At 52.6% G+C, this 19,330-nt stretch overlaps 1 protein-coding gene across 7 annotated transcripts in view; it reads left to right on the top strand.

The window, feature by feature from the left end:
- Positions 1-19,330, top strand: part of ADCK1 (aarF domain containing kinase 1) — a 142,355-nt gene that overhangs the window by 71,188 nt on the left and 51,837 nt on the right. For 5 of the 7 annotated variants that reach the window (XM_087448110.1, XM_087448108.1, XM_087448112.1 and 2 more), the window contains one exon: positions 2,211-2,414. The exons of the other annotated variants lie outside the window; for them this stretch is intronic. In XM_087448110.1, coding sequence (XP_087304236.1) covers positions 2,211-2,414 — 204 coding nt within the window. The remainder of the gene's footprint in view (positions 1-2,210; positions 2,415-19,330) is intronic. 7 annotated transcript variants of the gene reach the window in all.

Here is a 19,330-nt window from a genome sequence, read left to right as displayed (position 1 = left end):
CAATGCAGGGCAAAGAAGGGTGGATTTGGACCTGAAAGGCCGTAAGTTCGTGAGCAGAACACACCCCGCTCCCCCTCCGGGGAGTCAAGCATCTCTATCCAGCCCTCTTGTTTCTTCCATCTGTGAGCTCCTGCAGGACTTGGTGCCATCCTGCTGCCGTGTGTCCTTCTCTGTACGTCCTCTGTGTATGAGTGGCTCTGTTGTGTCTCCCCATGTGAGAGGGTATGGGACTCAGTAAGTCCCCTGTAAATACCTGGTGGTTGATGTCTTTACTGGGAGGGGAGGAGAAGTAGGGTGTGTCCTCGCCCCGTCTTCCAGTCCTCGCTTCCATTTGGCATTGGCCTTGGAGCAGCTTTGACGTGGGGGCTGCATGAGCCTCCTTGGGGGAGCAGGCTGCCGTCACTGGGAGCATCTGGCTGGACCTGGGCTCTGGTCCCACCGTACCTTAGGTCTAATGGATCCTGGATACCTTTCTGGCTGTCTCTTACTCTGCTGGTGACTGGGATCTCTCCTCTGCTGGGTTGGAATTGGGGGACGATTATATGAGCTGCAAAAAGTCATTTGTTCATGACAGCCTGGACTCTTGTACCCTGAGGAAATGCCCGGTTCCATGTTTGACTATGTTTGCCTTCTTTCTCACTTCCTCAGAACTAGGGCTTGAGTGTGGCCTTGGCCAGCCACAGCACTGACCTTCCACCATCTGACACTGGCCAGCTCGGTTCCCAGTTCCAAATTCTTGAGAAAGAGGAGGCACTCCTCCCCCAGCAACCCTTTGACTCATCTAGAGGCTTGCTCTCTCTCTTTTAATTCTTAGAATTAACTTCCTTCCTCCTGTACCCTTCTGTCAGGGAAAAAAGACTCTCCTTGGCCCAGCTTGGACCAGGTATCCACATCAAGGCTGGAGGGCTCTGCCCAGGCGCATGGAGTCCTGTGTACATGGGGTTTCCCAAGAATGTGTTGGGATGGGAGGCAGAGGTATGCAGCAGAGCCAGAGGCAGGCGGGCCCTCGAGCGCCTAAGGATAACCTGCTAGTGCCTGGAGTCTGGGCGTCCCCTCTGCTTTGGTGGGAGCAGGCAGATGGGTTCCCTGGTTGCTGGGATGGGGGTGCTCAGGGCTATAGCATTCTCTTGTTAATTTCTAAAGTAACAGTTTTCTGTATGGTTCACTTGGCAACTAATTATATAGGATCTTTGAGCGTTTCTTCCTCTTTGTTGCCAACTGTTATTTAACTCTTCCCGTGGTTTATTGCTTCCGATATGTACTTAATTATGTCAGCATCTTTCACAGCACTTGAGAGGGTAAGTCCATCTTAGATGTTCACTCTCTGTTGGTTGACTTCATGGGTGGAAGAGGATACCAGGTGCCCACAGGGCACTGGGGTCTCTTGTCTTCTGTGTATGCCCATGGCCCCATCCTGCCTCAGAAGCTGTTGCTCAGGAAGGCAGGACCCTCATGGTTCTGAGACCCTCAGCTGAGCTGGGGTGATGACCTCCCAACTCTGGAAGCACAGGTGGGCATTAGGCTGCAAGTTAAGGCTGCCCTGTCCTAGGCAACCTGCCCAGCTGCCAGCTCCATGGGCTTGACACCTCCCAGTGAAATTTTTCCTCCAGTTAATAGGAGACCCCTGCTAAAGTTTGCCGAGTCAAAAGAGCCCTATGTTTGGAGTGTTTTCTAGACCTTCCTTTGACATTTATTATCTGTTTCTTTGTAAGCAAAACATCTGAGTTTCTTATCTTTAATGATACCAATACTCACCTCCCTGGGCTGCTGTAAGGATGAAAAGAAATAATGTGTATAACCATGTTTTATAAACGTAGACCTCCAAACAAACAGCCTGAGAGTTGAGTGGCAAATACATTAACTCAACGTACCCTTGAATGAATCATTAGTAGGTTAGATTTGGTTAAAAGCGTTGAACGAACGCTCGTTTCTGCGAGTGGGACCCAGACGAGGTAAGTTTTGGTGGAAAGAAGGAGATCAGAAGCATCTGGCCATGTGAGAAGGCCGGCCTCAGTGTGAGGTTGGAATTGAATACTGTGGGTACCGAGACGGAAGGAGAACATTGAGGCAGAAGGTGAATGAAGAGGGTGTGTGTGTGTGTATGCTGGGGAGTAAATCAGGGTTTTCAAGCAGAGGGGCAGGGAAAGGGAGCAACGTCCAGTGGACAGTGTGCACTCACACCCCTCTGGCCCCGGCCTGTCTCCCTGCAGGTGCACCTCCGTTCTGCCAGGCGTCTCTGTGAGCTCTGCTGTGCCAACCGGGGCACCTTCATCAAGGTGGGCCAGCACCTGGGGGCTCTGGACTACCTGCTGCCCGTGGAGTACACCAGCACGCTGAAGGTGCTGCACAGCCAGGCCCCGCAGAGCAGCATGCAGGAGGTCCGCCAGGTCATCCGCGAGGACCTGGGCAAAGAGGTAGCTGTCCCTGCCGGGAGGGCAGGGCCCTGGGCCGTCTGCTTCTGAAAACGCCCTGCGGAGTTCTCGCTGCCAGGTGCTGGGGGTCCACCACTGGCACGGACCCACGCTTCACAGCAGCGTTCAGTGCTGAAATCAAAGAGGTTAGAAGGAAACCCAGTGGCCCTTGGTAAAAAATATTAGTTGGACCATATGAAATAGTTGATATTCAACTGTTTTTGACATGCAACCTAATATGATTCGTATGGTTCAACCTAATAATATCTATCAATTATTGAGGGTTTTACTGTGTGCCGATGGCTGTGCCGTGTTCCATGCGTTCTCTCACTTAATCCTCATGCAAACGTGAGGTAGGTACTGTTATCCTTCATGTTGCCCATGAGGGTTGGAGGCTTGGGTGGTAAGGTAAAATGTCCAAGGGCACTTTGGTAAGTGATTCCAGTGCACTGCTCTATGATGCTGTCAGTGAGCTGCCCAAACCATTCAATGCATTGGCTTTTCTGGAACGTCTCTGGCAGGCAGTCATCCAGCCTCTGCTTGATTACCTCTAGTGATAAGAAACTTATTCTCTCATTTGCTGCCCAGAGCAGTCCCTTCTTTGGTCACTCGTCTCTAATTGTGAAAGTGGTTCCTCCTAAGGGCTTAAACCCACCTCCTCAAGCCTCACTTTTCCAGTCTTCATTCCGCCCCCTGGAGCAACAGAGAAAGGGGCTACAGGCCCTTCTGCACACAGCCCTGGTCACACTCCTTTGGAATCATGCCAGTGTCTGCAGGATGTGTGGAACCCACACTGGGCCCAGCGGTGTGGACCCTTGCTGGCCTGTTCTGGTCATCTTGCTTCTGGGGATATAGGGAGGGGTTTGAGCAGCTGTCAACGGGTTGCTGAGCTGGGGGTCAGGCCCAGCCCTACAAATTGTGTGTTATAATTTGAGGAGACCTCAGCGATCTCTCCTAAAAAAACTTCCTCTCCCCCCTCACCTATTACTGTGTTTGAAATTCTCCTCTGAGAGAAAATCCTTTGGGTCTTCTAGAGTTTTTCTGAGCAAAATAATCTTCAAGTCAAGCCTCGATCAACTGATGCCTTTCCTGAGATTACAACCTTTGATGCCTCCTAACTGCCCTAAAATAAAATCCTTAGCAGGGCTTTCAAGGTCCCCCTATCTGCTTTCCACCTGCCTGTTTCATGTCTATAACCTGGTAGGGCAGAGTGCCATTAGAGTTTGTGCTCTGGAGCCGGGGGCTTGGACTTTGAACAAATTATTTGTCCTCTTGGCTCCTCACTTATCTGTAAAATGGGGCATAGTGCCCACCTCGTAGGGCTGTTGTGAGGATTAGAAGAGATAATGAGTATAAAGTGCTTGGTGCAATAGCTCACCTGGAGCAGACGCTCCACAAATATTAGCCACTACCATTACTGTTGTTATTTCCCTGTACTCTGGTCACACTGCACTGCTTATCTCAGGTTCACTGTGTACTCTTAGCCCTCGGTGCCTATGCCGTGCTCTTCTGCCTGTCTGGAACGTCTTTACTCCATTCTCTTCCTGTCTAGTGATTCCTTGTGTTTCTAGGCCATTCATCCATCTATCTATCCATCTACCGAATGCCACCACTGTGCTGGGTGTCCCAGCCAAATCCCAGCTCTTCTGTGAAGTCTTCTCTGACCCTCTGCACGACTTTGCTCCTCCACTTGTGCATCTTGTGGCTTGGTTAGTTGTGTCTAGGTGGTCCCGCTGCAAGTAATAAAGTCTTTGGGGATGAAGACCGTGACGGTCCTTTTACCCTGTAGTTACAGCACCAGCACGTAGCTGGTATACAGTAGGTGCCAGGGTTTGTTTAACGAACCAAGGGATGAACGAGTGAGAGCTTCCTTGGGCTACTCAGGGCAGGGCAGAGAGTAGGAGCAGAGGTTTCATAAAGATTAGTTGTTCCGGGCCGGCCCCGTGGCTTAGCGGTTAAGTGTGCATGCTCCGCTACTGGTGGCCCGGGTTTGGATCCCGGGCGTGCACCGACGCACCGCTTCTCCAGCCATGCTGAGGCCGTGTCCCACATACAGCAACTAGAAGGATGTGCAACTATGACATACAACTATCTACTGGGGCTTTGGGGGAAAAAAAAAGGAGGAGGATTGGCAATAGATGTTAACTGAGAGCCGGTCTTCCTCAGCAAAAAGAGGAGGATTAGCACAGATGTTAGCTCAGGGCTGATCTTCCTCACAAAACAAACAAAAAACCAAAACAAAACAAAACAAAAAAAAGATTAGTTCCATTTTCGCTGATTTGCATGGAGCTGGCCCTGGCCCTCGGTCCCAGGTGCCCAGCATCCAGCCAAAGATGTCCCACTCTTCAGTGACAGCCTGGCCTGGAGGGGGCCTCATTAAGTGACTCTCTAGGGGGCCTGAATCACACAGAAGGTGAGCATAGAAACTTCTGTGGACTCCCTTCCCACTGAGGAACATCCCCTCCAAAGTGCGGGAGATTGAGTGAGGGGTAAACCTGGTTTCGGCCTGGCGTCAGGAGCAGACGACAGGCTGGGAGGAGCAGGGTTAGCATGCAGGGACCCCAGGCAGAGGGGACAGGATTGGCATGGCGCAGGCCTGCCCGTGGCTTTGCTTCTTGCCAAGACTATTGGCCTCCTGTTTTCTACAGCGCGAGATTCACCCCCAAATTAAAACTAAATAAATCACTGTAATAACAGTGTGAAGTGCATCATTGCTGGCACGTGGCAGCTCGGTGGGGGTGGATGCAAGGGAGGGAAGGCGGCAGATTAACCCTTGGAGGCCGATTTGTCTGCGGAGAGCTGGAAGCGGGAGGCAAGAGCAGCTCAGTGGCTTCCTCCAGGCCAGGGTGGAGCAGGATGGGAGTCCAGGGTGTCAGCAGTCATGGTGGGCCCACCCAGCTGGCCAAGGGATGTTTGGGGTTGGAAGATCTCAACTGCTTCTTTTTATAATTTTTTTTTTTATAATTTTTATTTATTTATTTTTTCCCCCAAAGCCCCAGTAGATAGCTGCATGTCATAGTTGCACACCCTTCTAGTTGCTGTATGTGGGACGAGGCCTCAGCGTGGCTGGAGAAGCGGTGCGTCGGTGCACGCCCAGGATCCAAACCCGGGCCGCCAGTAGTGGAGCGCGTGCACTTAACCGCTAAGCCATGGGGCCGGCCCTCAACTGCTTCCTTAGGGCCTCTTCTCTAGACCCCCCTGGCCAAGTAGCCCTGGGCGTGGTGGCCTGTGGCCCCTGCCCCTAGGTTGTCTTGAGCCCTCTGAGACAGGGAGGCTAATGTCAAGGTCACGGTTCTGAGGGGGCACCCTCTCAGCTGGGAAGCTCAGAAACCCCTGGTTTCTTACCCCGGCCCCCACAGGTGCAGGATCAAAGCCTTCCCTCCCGCTTTCCTCCTCCTCTTCCCTCCCGGGAAGATGGCATTTGTTCCCTGTTGACATACTTTCTCAGGCTGTGGGTGGAGGGAGGGGAAAGGGCCTGTGTGGGAAGCAGGGTAGGTGGATGTGGGGGTGTGAGGGCGGGGAAAGTCACTCACTTTGCACTTCCCTCTTCCTCCAGCCCCTCCCATGACACTTCTTGGGGAGCAGCTCTCCCCCCAGGAAGTCCTGGGCTTCCGCTAGTCCTGGGCTCCACACCTGCCCTGAGACCCTCAGTGGAAAGCTCCGTTTTGTCCCTGGTTTCAGGAGTGTGGTTAAAGGACACCGAGTCTGTGACGCATCACCATCTTCTTTCTAGGTCCGAGTCCTTGGATGGCCTCTGAGATTACTTGGAGCTCCAAGACTGCACAGCTGCCCCTCAATCTCAGGCTGAAGAGAGGGGAGGGGTGGCTGGAGAGGAGCTCTAGGCTGGTGGGCTCCAGCCTGTGCTGGTTGATTCAATCTATGCCTCTTGGGGACCCCCCCGCCCCCCATCAGCAGAGGCCTTGGAGGGTCATTAGTGTCCTCAGACCAATCCTCATTCCAGGCAGACAGGGCTGGCCCTGAGTAGTATCCCCAGCATGGGGGTGGGGATGAGAGCGAGGTTGCAGCTCTTCTGGATCCCATGAATTACATTTGGTTCTGGATCAGTCCAGATCCCTGGACGGCAGCTGGTGCCATCAGTGTGGAGGTGAGGGCAAGGGAAGGGGCCCCATCCTGGCATAAGGGTTGGCGTAGGCAGGAATGTGTGGCCCGGGGGTGGGGGAACCACATAGCTAAGGGAGGGGCATGTAAGCCACAGGACGAGGCCTCAGATCTTCTGATTCCCAGGTCAATGCTTTGTCCCCTATGGACCAGAGCTACTTTTTGGCAGAAATCCTTTAGGAAATCACTTTTCTATGTGTCTCTGTCTTGGAAGTTTCTCAGGTAGTATTGCCAGAAACTTACTTTTTTCCTTTTATTTGGAATGTTAGGCTTAAGTCCTGAAGGACAGTTCTGAGAAGCAATGAGAAGCCTGAGCTCTAGGAGGTAGAGTAATTTCTGCTGCCCCCAAAGTGACCTGGGTCTGAAGTGGGTTGGGGATTGTCTCAAGCTTTGGTCTCCTGACTGCCCTTGGGGCTTTGGGTCCAGGTGCAGTGCTGACCTTGGCCAGCAGATGGCGCCTGAGCTTGAGAGTCAGGGAGGGGTGTTGAAGACATGGCCCTTCCCCGCAGAGCCCTGACAGGTGAGTGAGACTCAGGTTCTTTCTACTCCTGGGCATCGTCTATGCTGTGGAAGGAGTCTGGGCTGACACGTTTGCACCCTTAATGGGGCAGACGCAGGCCTAAGCCGTGAGGCCATTGACCACCCTGGTCCCCAGGAGCTCTTGGCTCCATGCTGGAGGACATGGCAGGGTTCTTCACATTGACTGCCAGCCCATCCTTACACCTTCCTCATCTGGCTTAGGAGTCCTCTGAGGCCCCCTGCAGGCTCCAACGGCCTGCAGTTCTGTGGGTCAACACCTTTTCCTTCATTCTTCCATTCCTTCCCTTTCCTGCTTGTCCAAGCAGCTGGTATGTAGTGAAAAAAAGGCACAGGCCTGGAAGTTGTGGGTGCAGCCAGTGATGGGGAAGACCTCATTCTGGCCCCTGTAGTCTGGGCTCATTGGGAGGTCCGCTCATCACTGTAATACCTGGCCATGTAAGTGCCTGTGGGGTGTGCAAGAGAGAGAGGGGAAGAGAGGTTACGTTTGGGTGGATGGAGGCTTTCTGAAGCAGGTGGCCTCTGGCCCAGGCTCTCAAAGATGGGTGATTTTGGAGGAGGTGGAGGCTGGAGGAGGGGATGACCGATGAATGAGATGGGCTCAGCAAAGGTGCAGGCCCTGGAAAGCATGGAGCATGGAGAGTGCGTGGTGAATAGTCATGTTGACTAGAATATGGAGTTCAGGTCAGTGAATAGTGGAGCTGAGGTTGCAAAGTTGGGGCTGAGGTCACATGATGAGGGGCCTTGGATATTCTTTTCATAATGGGAGCCTGAGGGAGAGGAGAGCTGGAGAGGGACCTGAGCAAAGAAGGATGGAGTGGGGCGGGGGGTGGTGGGGGCAGGGGGAGTTGAAAGAACTCTCCTAAGAGCTGTATTGATAGTAACGTGGGAGATGAGGTCATCTTTTACAGTTGGGGTAAGGTGGAGGCGGGAGGTTTGAGGAGGGTGGAGAGCTTAGGGATAGGAGCTACAGTGGGACTTAGGAAGAGATGATAGAATTGTCAGCTACACGGGTAGAGTTATCTTTGGTCAGGGACACACACACACACGTCTCCCCCCATCCCCAACACATACAGACAAGTCAGATCCTCTTACAATATGTTTCAAGAAATGATCCAGCATTGTTTATTGTTCTGGAATATATCTGTATCAGATAATGTTCTTTCCAGACCTGAAATTCTAAGAAACACTGAAGGAAGTGAGCTCATCTCCTGGAGTGGACACGGAAACACCTTTGTTAGGGGCAGCACTTGTGCTGGTGTTGGGGTGTCGGGGTTTGGCTTGTGTACTCTGAAACCTGTTTCATCAGTCTTTTACCCCACAGGATGGGGATCTAGACTTGACCTTATTTTGTAATTTCCCATAGTCCCTGGGGACAGGTCCTGTGTGTCACAGGTGCTCAGTGTTCTTGATGGGCCATCTGACCAGAGTGGCTATGAGAATGCAGAAGAGAACCACTGTGCATCAGGTGGGAGGATGCACACCCTGTTGTTTCATATGAACCTATAGGTACAGGTGGAGGGCGACGTTTTTGTCTTGTTTCACTCAAGGTGTGAGCAAAAGTTCAGAAAAGAGATAAGCTCTTCCCCCAAGAACATCAATCTTGTGTCAAGCTTGGCTGGGGTGACAGAGAGGAGGCAGTCTCAGCACGAGGACCAGTAGGAGCAAGAGCGGAAGGTGGAGGTGAGACAGGAGAACCCTGTGTGAGGGGCTCCTGGTGGTGGGAGCCCCGAGTGGGAGCAGTGCAGAGACTGAAGCAGGGGCTTCCGTGGAGGCCTCGGGCCATGGGGAGGGGGCCATGGCCGTGGGTAGTGAACGGCAGACTCTGGGATGACCCTTATCATTTCTGCCTGGCTGCATATAGGACCTCTGCTGGCACGTGGAGAACTTTGTGAGAACTAGGAAAGGCACCCCCTCTGGGTATCCCGTCTTCCAGGTGGTGGCATCTCCACCAGGGCTGGGTTTAATTCTTCTCTTAGGGTTTTTCAGAGGAATAGAACCAATAGGATGTGTGTGTTTATATATAAAATTAATAAAGATTGATTGATTGATTGATTTTAAGGAATTCACTTATGTGATTATGGAGGCTGAGAAATCCAAAATCTTCAGGGTGGCCCATCAGGCCAGGGACCCAGGAAGAGCTGATGTTGCAGTTCAAATCTGAAGGCCATCCGCTGGCCGAATTCCCTCTTGGCTCCAGGAGATCAGTCTTCTTCTATTCAGGCCTTCAACTGATTGGATGAGGCCCACCCACATTATGGAGGGCAATCTGCTTTACTCAAAATCCACTGATTTAAATGTCAATCTCATCCCAAAACATCCTTACAGAAACATCAGAATAATGTTTGACCAAATATCTGGGCACCGTGACCCAGCCAAGTTGACACATAAACTTAACCCTCATGGGTCCCCACATGGCCTTTGGTGGGGACTGCACATTTCTGTCCTTGGTCCTGCTTTCACATGACACTCGAGCCTCATGTTGAGCCTCTGAGGTGGGCCAGAGCCAAACGGCCAGTGGTTGATTAGCTTTGTGACCTCGGACATGTGACTTATCTTCTCTGTCCCTCAGTTTCCTCATCTGTGAAACTGGGACAGTAACAGTACCTGCCACATTGGCTTGCCGCGAGGATTAAATGAATTCATGAATGTGGAGCTAGTAGAGTGTACCTGGCACAGAGCAAATGGCCAGCAAACGTTAGCTGTTATTTTCTCTGTTTGCTGGATGCTTTATATGTGCGAGGAACTAAGGTTCGGAGAGGCTTTAAATAGCAGGGTCGGGTCTTTCACCAGGTTTTCTGATACTTGGTACAGTTCTCTGTCCCAGATACTGTTTTGCTAGAAGCATCCTCCTTTGTCTTCCCCTCCCTGACCGGTACCCAGTGTTCCATCTAGTGGCCAGCCCCTTCCCTCCCACTGTTAGAATCTCCCATAGGCTGCCTTGGGAGCCTGTCTCCTGGGCTTCTTGAGTCCCCCCCAATAACCCCCACGTTGGGGGGCTGCTGGCAGCTCAGCCGGGCATTTTTAACTGCTGGTGCCCTGAGGCCCATCAGCAGCACGGCTTGCTGCTCTTGGTCCCCAGGGCTGACTCCATGGATGAGGGGGTGGAGGTGGAGCCGGGTGCCCAGGGTCACGAGTTGGTGGCTGTGCCCACTCAGCTCTTCTCACTTGCAGGATGGCAGCCAGACTCAGCTTCCCTTGTGCTGGAGGAGCTGAGTGTGGGGCGTATGTAGGACTAACACACTGTAGGTTGGACTGGGGCTAGGGGAAGTGGTTAGGGGGGAGGAGCCCCTCCAGCCCCCAGGGCCAACTCCACCTCGAGTGCCCCCGGCTGGCAGCAAACTTTCCCTTCCCTGGTGTCACATGCATCCATGCTCTCGTATTCCTTGCCGCCTTCTCTCCAATGCTGATCCAGCTTCTCCTGTCCTGCTTTTATTAACTCATAAGTATTTGTTGACGCTTCTCTGCACCAGGTACTGTGCCAGCCCCTGGGGGTCTCTGCCCTCTGGAGCTCTTTTCACTGTTCTCGCACACTAACAGGGGCCTGGCTCAGGTTGGCTCCCCCTTTTCTGCCCACCGGGCTGCTCCTCTGGCCTGGAGCCGGGGACCACCTTGAGAGCTTCCGCTGTCTTTAGATTTGCTTCTCTTGGTCCTGAGCACAACCTTTGTTTGTTCTGGTGTCTGGTTTCTTTGTCTCCCAGACAGTCCCCGAGAAGGGTACTGTGTGAGTGTTCTGGGAAGGGGACAGAAGGAGCTGGTGACCACAAAGCCGTGTGCGGGGAGGACTGGGGGGCGAGGGAGAGAGATCACTCCCCCTCCTGACTTGGCCTCATCCAGCCTTCCCAGCAGCTCTCAATAAAAAATACATTTATATTAAAAACATAATGAAGAATAAAAAAAACATTTTCCCCCCAATAATGCCGAACATCAAAAGGAGATTTTTATCAATTATGAGAGAGATTTGGGCCATAAAATGGTAATTTAACGAGTGGGAGATGGATGGCGGGAAGCATTAACGTCAGCCGGGACGGATGGTGTGCCATTAGTCACCAGGGGAGAGACTGAGCGGCTGCGGTGGCGCTGGCGGTGGTGCTGGCTCTTCTTCCCCGGCCGCCTGGCCCTGGCCGCCGCCCTCCCTCGGCCCCATGCCCCTCTCCCGGCCTGCGAAGCCTCTTCCTCCGGGGCTCCCGCTCCAGTCTCTGAGGCACCTTCAGTCTGATTGTTCTGGTAGCTTCCAGATGAATCTTCCACAGCTTGGGCCACGTCCCTCTCGTGCCTGTGGAATGGAGGCCCCCAGAGAGCTCCTCAGGAGCTGCTCCCGAGTTCATTCCAGCACCATCGCCTTCTCTACTCTTCCCATAGCTCCGCCCTGGCCGCACGGGGGTTCCCTCCATTAACCTGCCTTTCCCTGCCCCGCCGGCCTGTCCTCCATTCGTGATGTTCTCTCATTTCCTCTTCTTTACTCATCAGACTCTGTCTCATCCTTTAAGCTTCAGGTCTAACAACAACAACAAACACTCGCATACACATGCACGCTGAACGCTTGCCAGCTTTCAAGCACTGATTTAAAGGTTTCACGTGGATCAACTCCTCATTAAAACCTTCAGGGGTAGGTACTATTACTGCTTATTTGACAGATGGGAAACTGAGGTACAGCTCTGGTGGGATCGTCTCCCTCGGCCTCCTCACGCACCCCCAGTCAGGATTAGTGGCTCTTGCGTTTCCCCTGGGTCCTTCCTGTTCCTGCTGCAGCTCTTAGGCAGCTGCTTGTTGTGTTAAGGTTGGTTGCTTCCCCATCTTCAATCCCCCATGGGGCCTAGTGTGGGCTTTGCAAGTAGTAGGTACGCACACGTGGTTGAGTGGAATCACGGAATTACTTCGAATGCTCCTGTCCTCCTCGAGCCGTCGCTGACCTCCCGGCCAGGTTGGACTGACCCCCTCTTGTGAATCCGGAGCACTTGGTTGTGGCCTGCAGGTTGTGACCTCTTGCTTCAGCCTGGTCGTCTGGTCATCTCAGTGCTGGGTTTATGTTCTCGGGATGGCAGGTCTCCTCCCACTCATCTTGGGTTTCCTCAGTGAACTGCCCAGTGCTTGGCACACAAAAGGGGCTCAGCAATGGATTGTCACTTGCACCAAGATACTCCGTCTGATGCAGGACATCACGGCCTGGCATTATGGGGCCTGGAGCCCTCAGGAGGCCAGCTCTGCCCCTGCCTCGGTCTTGATTCCATTGTCCCCTGGGACATTCCCATAGGAGCCTGTGAAAGGCCATGTGAGGGTGTGTCTGGGGCTATCTGAACTACGGGCTGAGGGCAAGGGCAGAGTCTGGCTTCTAGAAGGAACAAAAGGATCGTTTCTGAGGCAGTGTGGCATAAAGGGTAATAAAACAGGCTTTGGAGTCGGAGAGCCTTGCGTGAATCCCAAATGCCACCATCTTCTAACTGGATCCTTAGTTCTTTCTGAGCCTTAGCTTCCTTGTCTGTAAACAAGGATGATAATAGAACCTTTGCATTAATAGGGCCATGACAAGGATTGAAAGATACAACCCATCTAAAGTGCAGTACCTGGCGTTCAGTAACTCCCAGGAACCGTTAGCTGTGGTCGTCACATGCAGAGTTATGAGCATGAAATGAAGTGTAAGTCCAGGACCCTCAGATTACATCCAGCGCCTCACCTGGTGCCTGGATCTTCTTGTTCAGCCTTTGCTGTTCAGTGGCAAGTGCTTTACACAAAGCTCTCCAAGAGAACCAATCACTGGCTCGTGGGTTGTAAGGGTTTAGAAATCATCTTGTCCAACCCCTGTGTTTCCAGGTGAGGAAACTGAGGCTCAGAGAGGGAAGTGACTCACCCAGAGTGGCACAGCTGCATGGTGGCAGAAGCAGAACTAGAACCCGAGTCTCCTGACTCCCGATCCAGCGCTCGTCCTCTTGGACCCTTCTGTTTAGGGGTGGAAGCTTAGTGCCTGGAATGAGAGGGCCAGCTGTCGGGATTGAGGCCGGTCTTGCCATCAAAGAAACCCAGGGAGCCTCAATAGCTTCCACCCTACTAGGACCTTGTAGTTTCCTGTGAATTTTGAGGAAGCCATATTTTCATAAATTTATCCCTCGTGGTGATAGGATTCTAAGGTGTTCTTTGTATCCTTCTCCCAGCGCTCCCATTTGCTAGTGGTCTGGAGTGATTATACCTGTGTGCTCACCAGTTCACCTTCAATCCACAGACCATGCTTGGGGAACGCCCCCTCTTTGGGATCTAACCTGCAGGCTGGTGCCCAAACCCTCTGCTTGGCTGCTAGGTCTAGGCTGTTCCATGGAGAAATGGCCTCGGTTCATGGTGGTCCCATTCACTGACTCGGGAAGGCTGGGCCCACCACTTGCTGTCTTTGCTCACTCAGAACATACAGATTGGTTGAGCAACTGATATGTTCTTACCTCTGGGCCAACGCTGTGGGGGATATAGAAAATGTCAAAGCCACGTCCCTCCCTCCCTCTCTCCCTCCCCAAGCCGGGCAGACAGAACAATACACAGAGGGAGTAATTAGAGAACAATTAAGATTCAGCTGTGGGGCTGATGCAGGGAAGTTCAGGGGAAGTTCAGAAGAGGGTTCTTGGAGGAGGTAGGTCCTGAGCTGGCCCTCAAAGGATGAGTAAGATTTAAGGAGTGAAAGTAAGAGGGTACACGAGACTGGGCAGTGTGGTGGCGAGTGCTGAACACAGCTCGTTCAGTGCCTGAGAGCAGACTGGAATGGCAAGGGACCTTTTTGGGAGTGTCTTAGTTTGCTAGAGTTCTTGCAACAAAGTGCTACAAACGGGAGGCTTTACACAACAAAAATTTATCATCTCACAGTTCTGGTGGCTGGAAGTCCCAGATCCATGTGTCGGCAGGGTTGGTTCATCTAGGGCTGTGAGGAAGGATCTGTTGCATGCCTCTCCTCGAGCTTCTGGTGGATTGCTGGCAGTCTTTGGTGTTCCTTGGCCTGTAGGAGCATCACCCCGATCTCGGCCGTCCTGCTCACCTGGCGATCTCCCTGTTTGCATGTCTCTGTGTCCAAATTTCTTTTTTTCCTAAGGGCACAGTCATATTGGATTGGGGTCCACCCTATACCAGTACGACCTCATCTTGACTAATTATATCTGCAATGACCCTACTTCCAAATAAGGTCACATTGTGAAGTGCTAGGGGTCAGGACCTCAACATATGACTATTTGGAGGACACAATTCAAGCCGTAACAGGTGGGTGCATTAGGGCTTTTGTGGTTGTGAGGATCAGAACCCCAACTTGAATGAGCTGAAGCAAAAAGACAGATATATTGTGTCGTGTAACCACAGTTTAGGGAGAGTTGGGGTAGAGTTGGGCTTTTGGGGGGCTCTTCTAGGACTCTTCTCTGTCTCTCAACTTCTCTCTGAAGGTCAGCTTCATTCACAGTTGGCTCCCTCCATGACCAGCTGCCATCGGCATCTCTCAGCCTCACCTCTTCCCTGCTTTGCCCCTAGGAGGGCTCCCCCAACCCCAGTTTCATTTTATTAAATTCCAGATCAGGACTCTGACCAACTTAGCCTAAGTCAGACGTTATTCTGGGTTGAACAGTGTCCCCCAGGCTCCTCTGCCCCATTCATGTCTACTTGGAACCTGAGAATGTGAAGTAAGTTTTTGCAGGTATAATTAGGTAACTTACGATGAGTTTATACTGGATTGGGGTGGGCCCTAAATCCAATGACTGGTGTCCTTAGAAGAAGGCCATGCGACGATGGAAGCAAGAGATTGGAGTGATGCAGCCACAAACCGAGGAACTACGAAGATCACTGGCAGCCACCAGAAATTAGGAAGAGGCTGGGAAGGATTCTCCCCTAGAGCCTTCAGAGGGACCGCAGGCCTGCCAACACCTTGATTTCAGACTTGTAGCCCCCAGAACTGTAAATTTCTATTTTAAGCCACCCAGTTGTTATAGCAGCCTTGGGAAACAAATACAGATGTCCATCCTCAGACCAATCACTGTGGTCAGAGGAGGGGGGCGGTCTGTAAGAAGGTGTCACCCCTCTCATTTAAACCCCAAGGTTAGAGTTGGGGTGGGGTGGAACAGAAGAAGGTGTAAAGAAGGGTAAGGCAGACAAAACTGTCGATCTTCGTGTCAGTGGATAATAATGTTATAGTTTCTGTTTATTTGGTACTTGTTATGTAGTACACGTTGGCTGGATTTTTTTTTTTTTTTTGCCAGGAGATCAGCCCTGTGCTAACATCTGCCAATCCTTCTCTTTTTTTTTGCTGAGGAAGACTGGCCCTGGGCTAACATCTGTGCCCATCTTCCTCCACTTTATATGGGATGCCGCCACAGCATGGCTCACAAGCAGCGTGTCGGTGCATGCCCGGGATCCGAACCGGTGAACTCCGGGCTGCCGCAGTGGAGCACGCGCACTCAACCGCTTGCACCACCGGGCCAGCCCCTGGCTGAATGTTTTATAGATGTTTCAATCTCTTATAATAATTCTGCAAGGCTGGTAGATTTCACTATTCCAGGTTTCCATATGAGGAAGCAGAGGCCCTGAGAGGTTAAGTGACAGCCACAGTCACATAGCTAAAAGAAGCAGAACCAGGCTTTGAACTGTTCCTGAGTCCCCACCCCTCACTGTGCAGCCCTGGTCTTGAGGAGGGGCTGGTTTCTGGAGAACAGTAGAGAGGACACATGCATTGGGTCCTCATGTGCAGGCTTCAGAGAGTCGCCATAGGCCCCAGGTCTTAGAAGTAAGCTATTAGTGTGTGCATGTGTGTGCAAGCCCCCACGACTGATGAAAGGAGACATTTCAGGCAGTCAGCCAGCAGTGCAGGATGGATGGAGGGGCCCAAGGCAGAGCCGTGTGAGGAGACTCTTTCCACCATCCGCATCTGGCAAAGGTGAGCTCTCCCTCTGGAGCCTTTTTTAGCTATCTCACGGAGCTGGGGCAGGGCCAGTTTTTCTCCCCTCGCCATCCCCCTGGGGCTGTGAGTGAGTGTCCCAGGCTGGGCAGTGAGTCAGGAGGCCACAAGCCAGAGGATGAATGCCACAGCCACTGCTCTGAGACTGCCAGGGGGGCTGCAGGGTCCTCATCTTCTTGAATGGAACTCATGGCCTTCCTTCCTCTCCCCAGAGAGAGGGGGGTGAGTCTTCCCTTGTAGGCTGCTCAGGCTGGGGTAGGTGGCATGGGCAGGGTGGGTGTGACTCCTGTGGTTTCCGATGCCTTCTTCCAGTCTCTGTGTGAGCCAGAGGGTTGTCTTGACTGGTGATGGAGTAGAAGCGATGATTTGGAGGAGTCCCAGGTCCTGCCCCGTCTTACAGGGAACATAATTACCCACCTCAACCGAGTGCTCACTGCGGGAGAGGTGCTCATCCTAGTTGGGTGTTCCCAGAAGATGACTCCAAGACAAGGATCCAGTGAGGGTTTTGTGGGAAGCTCAGGTACTGCCAGTAGGGATGTGGGAACATGGATCAGGGAAGAGAAGGCAGCTGGTGACTATGTCTCTCAAACTTGCTGCCACAGTGTGGAGACTGAGAAATGGTGCCAAACATTCGCCTTAGAATCATCCCACCCACGGGTCAAGGGGGAAGGCAAGGTGTTTATACACCAGCTTCCTAACTCCATGTCTGATGGTTGAGCCCTCGGGCACAGATGCAAACACTGAGAATTGTGGGAGGGAGCAGGAGGAAGATCTGAAGGAATCCGGCGGGGCTCTGGATGTGCTTTGCGGGCATCATCTCCTATAATCCTCACAGCTGCCTTATGAGGGAAATACTATTATTCCTGTTTAGCGAAGGAGCAAACCAAGGCCAGAGAGGTTGAGTCATGAGCCTGAGGTCACACAGAGAGTACGAGGCTGAGTCAGGAGCAAAAGCCGGGGCTGACTCTGGACTCAAGCTCCTCAACCCTGCCTTCCGCTGCTCTCTGTCAGGAGCCCTGTGCTTTTCACAAAGTCGCGCATCCTCGCAGTTTATGGCTTCTCCCAGCATTCCTGAGTGGGAGGCGGGACAGGCTGATGGGGAACCCTAGCGGGTCAAGACCTTGTGTATTTATTAAGTGTTTTCTCCTTCCCTAGCATGTGTTAGACGTTTTCAAACACAAGGTCTCATTTTAGTCCTCACAGCAGCTCAGCGAGGTAGGTGTCCCTTTCCCCATTTTTTCCAGATGTGGACGCTGAGATTCAGAGACGCTAAGTAACTCACTCAGGATCCCACAGCAGGACAGCAGCTCTGCTGGGAACTGAACCTGAGTGTTGTCTGACTCCAGAGCCAATTACACAGGCAGGTTCGGGGAGGGGAGGGCCTGTGAGACCCAGTCTGCCTCTGAGGGCCATGCTCTTTCTTCTGACGTGGCACCAGTCCGCCATCTTGCCTTCAGCCCTGGGCTGGACCTGTGTTGCCGGAAGAGCCAGTCAAATGATGGCTGAGGAGGTGCTCTAAGAAGCTGCAGTAAGGTCGTTAGGCTCCTCTCCTCCATCTCACCTCTGGAAAAGGTGCTGCCCCTTGGTGCCCGCAGGCCTGGGCTGGTGATGGGGGTGACGAGTGGTCTGTTCTCCCGTCCCTTCCTGAGCGGGGCCCTTCTCCAGGGAAGAGCCCCCTCCTTCCACTGCCCCGGTCACCTCTCCCCACTGTCTACCTGACGCTGCTCCTTGGCAGCAGAGGAAGGCAAGCCCTCCACGTCTGGCCGATTTATGTTCATCATTGGAACAATAATGTTTAATCTGGAAAGGGCTAATCAATTTTTTATGCTGATTATGAGTAGGCCAGCTGTGCCTGCTGCTTTATTCATGGAGCTTCAGGAACAAGCCTGTGTCCCAGGCCAGCCTACCTTGGTGATTTCTGCCATGAGAGGCCCTGTTTCAAGGAAAGCCCCTCAGTGGCCTTGCCTGTGCCACTTTGGGGTGACTCCTGGTGTGTGTATGCCTGTGTGCATGTGTGTGTGCCTTGTTTGTCACCAGGGAGGGTAAGCTGACTCCAGGTGGAGAACCAGATTTGAGTGTGTACGTGTGCACACGTGTGTTTGTGTAGAGGGTGGCTGGTATGGGGCTGGGGCACAGTTAGGGAAGTGGAAGATGGAAGGTAGAACTATAGGATCCTAGAGTTAGGAGGGCCATCAAGGATCACGTACTCCAACACCCTCCTTTTCCAAGTGAGGAATTAAGATCCAGAAAAGATGAAGCAACTTCCCTTAGATCACATGGCTGGTTGGTGGCAGAGGTGGCACTAGACCCCCAGTCCCCTTAATCAGAGGGCAGAACTCTCTCCACAGTATACGAATGGGGTGAGAAAGTCAGAGGGAGGTGCTGTGTGGGCTGCTCTGCTTGAGTTACTGACTCATCCCACAACTGTGACATCTCTGAGGAGCTTACATTTTAGGTAGAGAATGGGCTGTAGATATAGCTTAATAAGCGGTCAAGACGAGATGAGAGAAGGTCATCTGAGGTTTGGGCTACAGCTTTTTTTTTTTTTTTTTTTGGTGAGGAAGATTGGCCCTGAGCTAACATCTGTTGCCAATCCTCTGCTTTTTGCTGAGGAAGATTAGCCCTGAGCTAACACCTGTGCCCATCTTCCTCTATTTTGTATATGGGACGCCACCATAGCATGGCTTGATGAGTGGTGTGTAGGTCTGTGCCCAGGATCCAAACCTGCAAACCCTGGGCCGCTGAAGCAGAGCACGTGAACTTAACCACTATGCCACCAGGTCGGCCCCTGGGCTACAGTTTTGAGATATTCTCAGAATCCACAAATGGGGTCGCAGAGAGGGGTGAATTAGGGCTTTTTGGAGGAGGTGAAACCTAAGCAGGACTTGAGTGCTGTGAAAAGGAGGAGCAGAAAGGCTTGGAGAGCCATTTTGGGCAGGGGGAGTGGCCGGAGCTGGTGAGTGGCGGCAGGGCTGAGGGTGGCATCTCTGGTGGGCATCACCTCAGGGAGGTGTCTGAACCTTGAGCAAGACCAGGGGGCCCGTGCCGCCTGTGCCTGGGGCTGGAAGCGTGGAGCCCTGGGCCAGTGGGGCAGGTGCTTGGCCTGGACGGCTTGGACAGGACAGTCCTGTGTGTTGGGTCCCCCACAGTCTTTCTCCCTTCTGGGCCTTCACCAATCTTTTGTTTATTCATTTCTTGACTCAGCAGGTGTTTATTAAGCTTCTGTGGTGTGGGCCCCGGGGGTTATGTGGGTGACCCAGCTGCCATCATGGTGCTTAGGATCTGGTTGTAGGGGAATGGCAGATGTTGAACGAGTGATCAGAAAAATAAAAATTGAATGGCACTTGAGATGAAT

Source organism: Ceratotherium simum, chromosome 24 (genome assembly GCF_057802395.1).
Source record: "Ceratotherium simum simum isolate JZ-2026a chromosome 24, ASM5780239v1, whole genome shotgun sequence".
In the NCBI taxonomy this organism is placed as follows: domain Eukaryota; kingdom Metazoa; phylum Chordata; class Mammalia; order Perissodactyla; family Rhinocerotidae; genus Ceratotherium; species Ceratotherium simum.
Note: the sequence above shows the minus strand (reverse complement) of the source record. Positions and strands in the feature narration are given on the sequence as shown.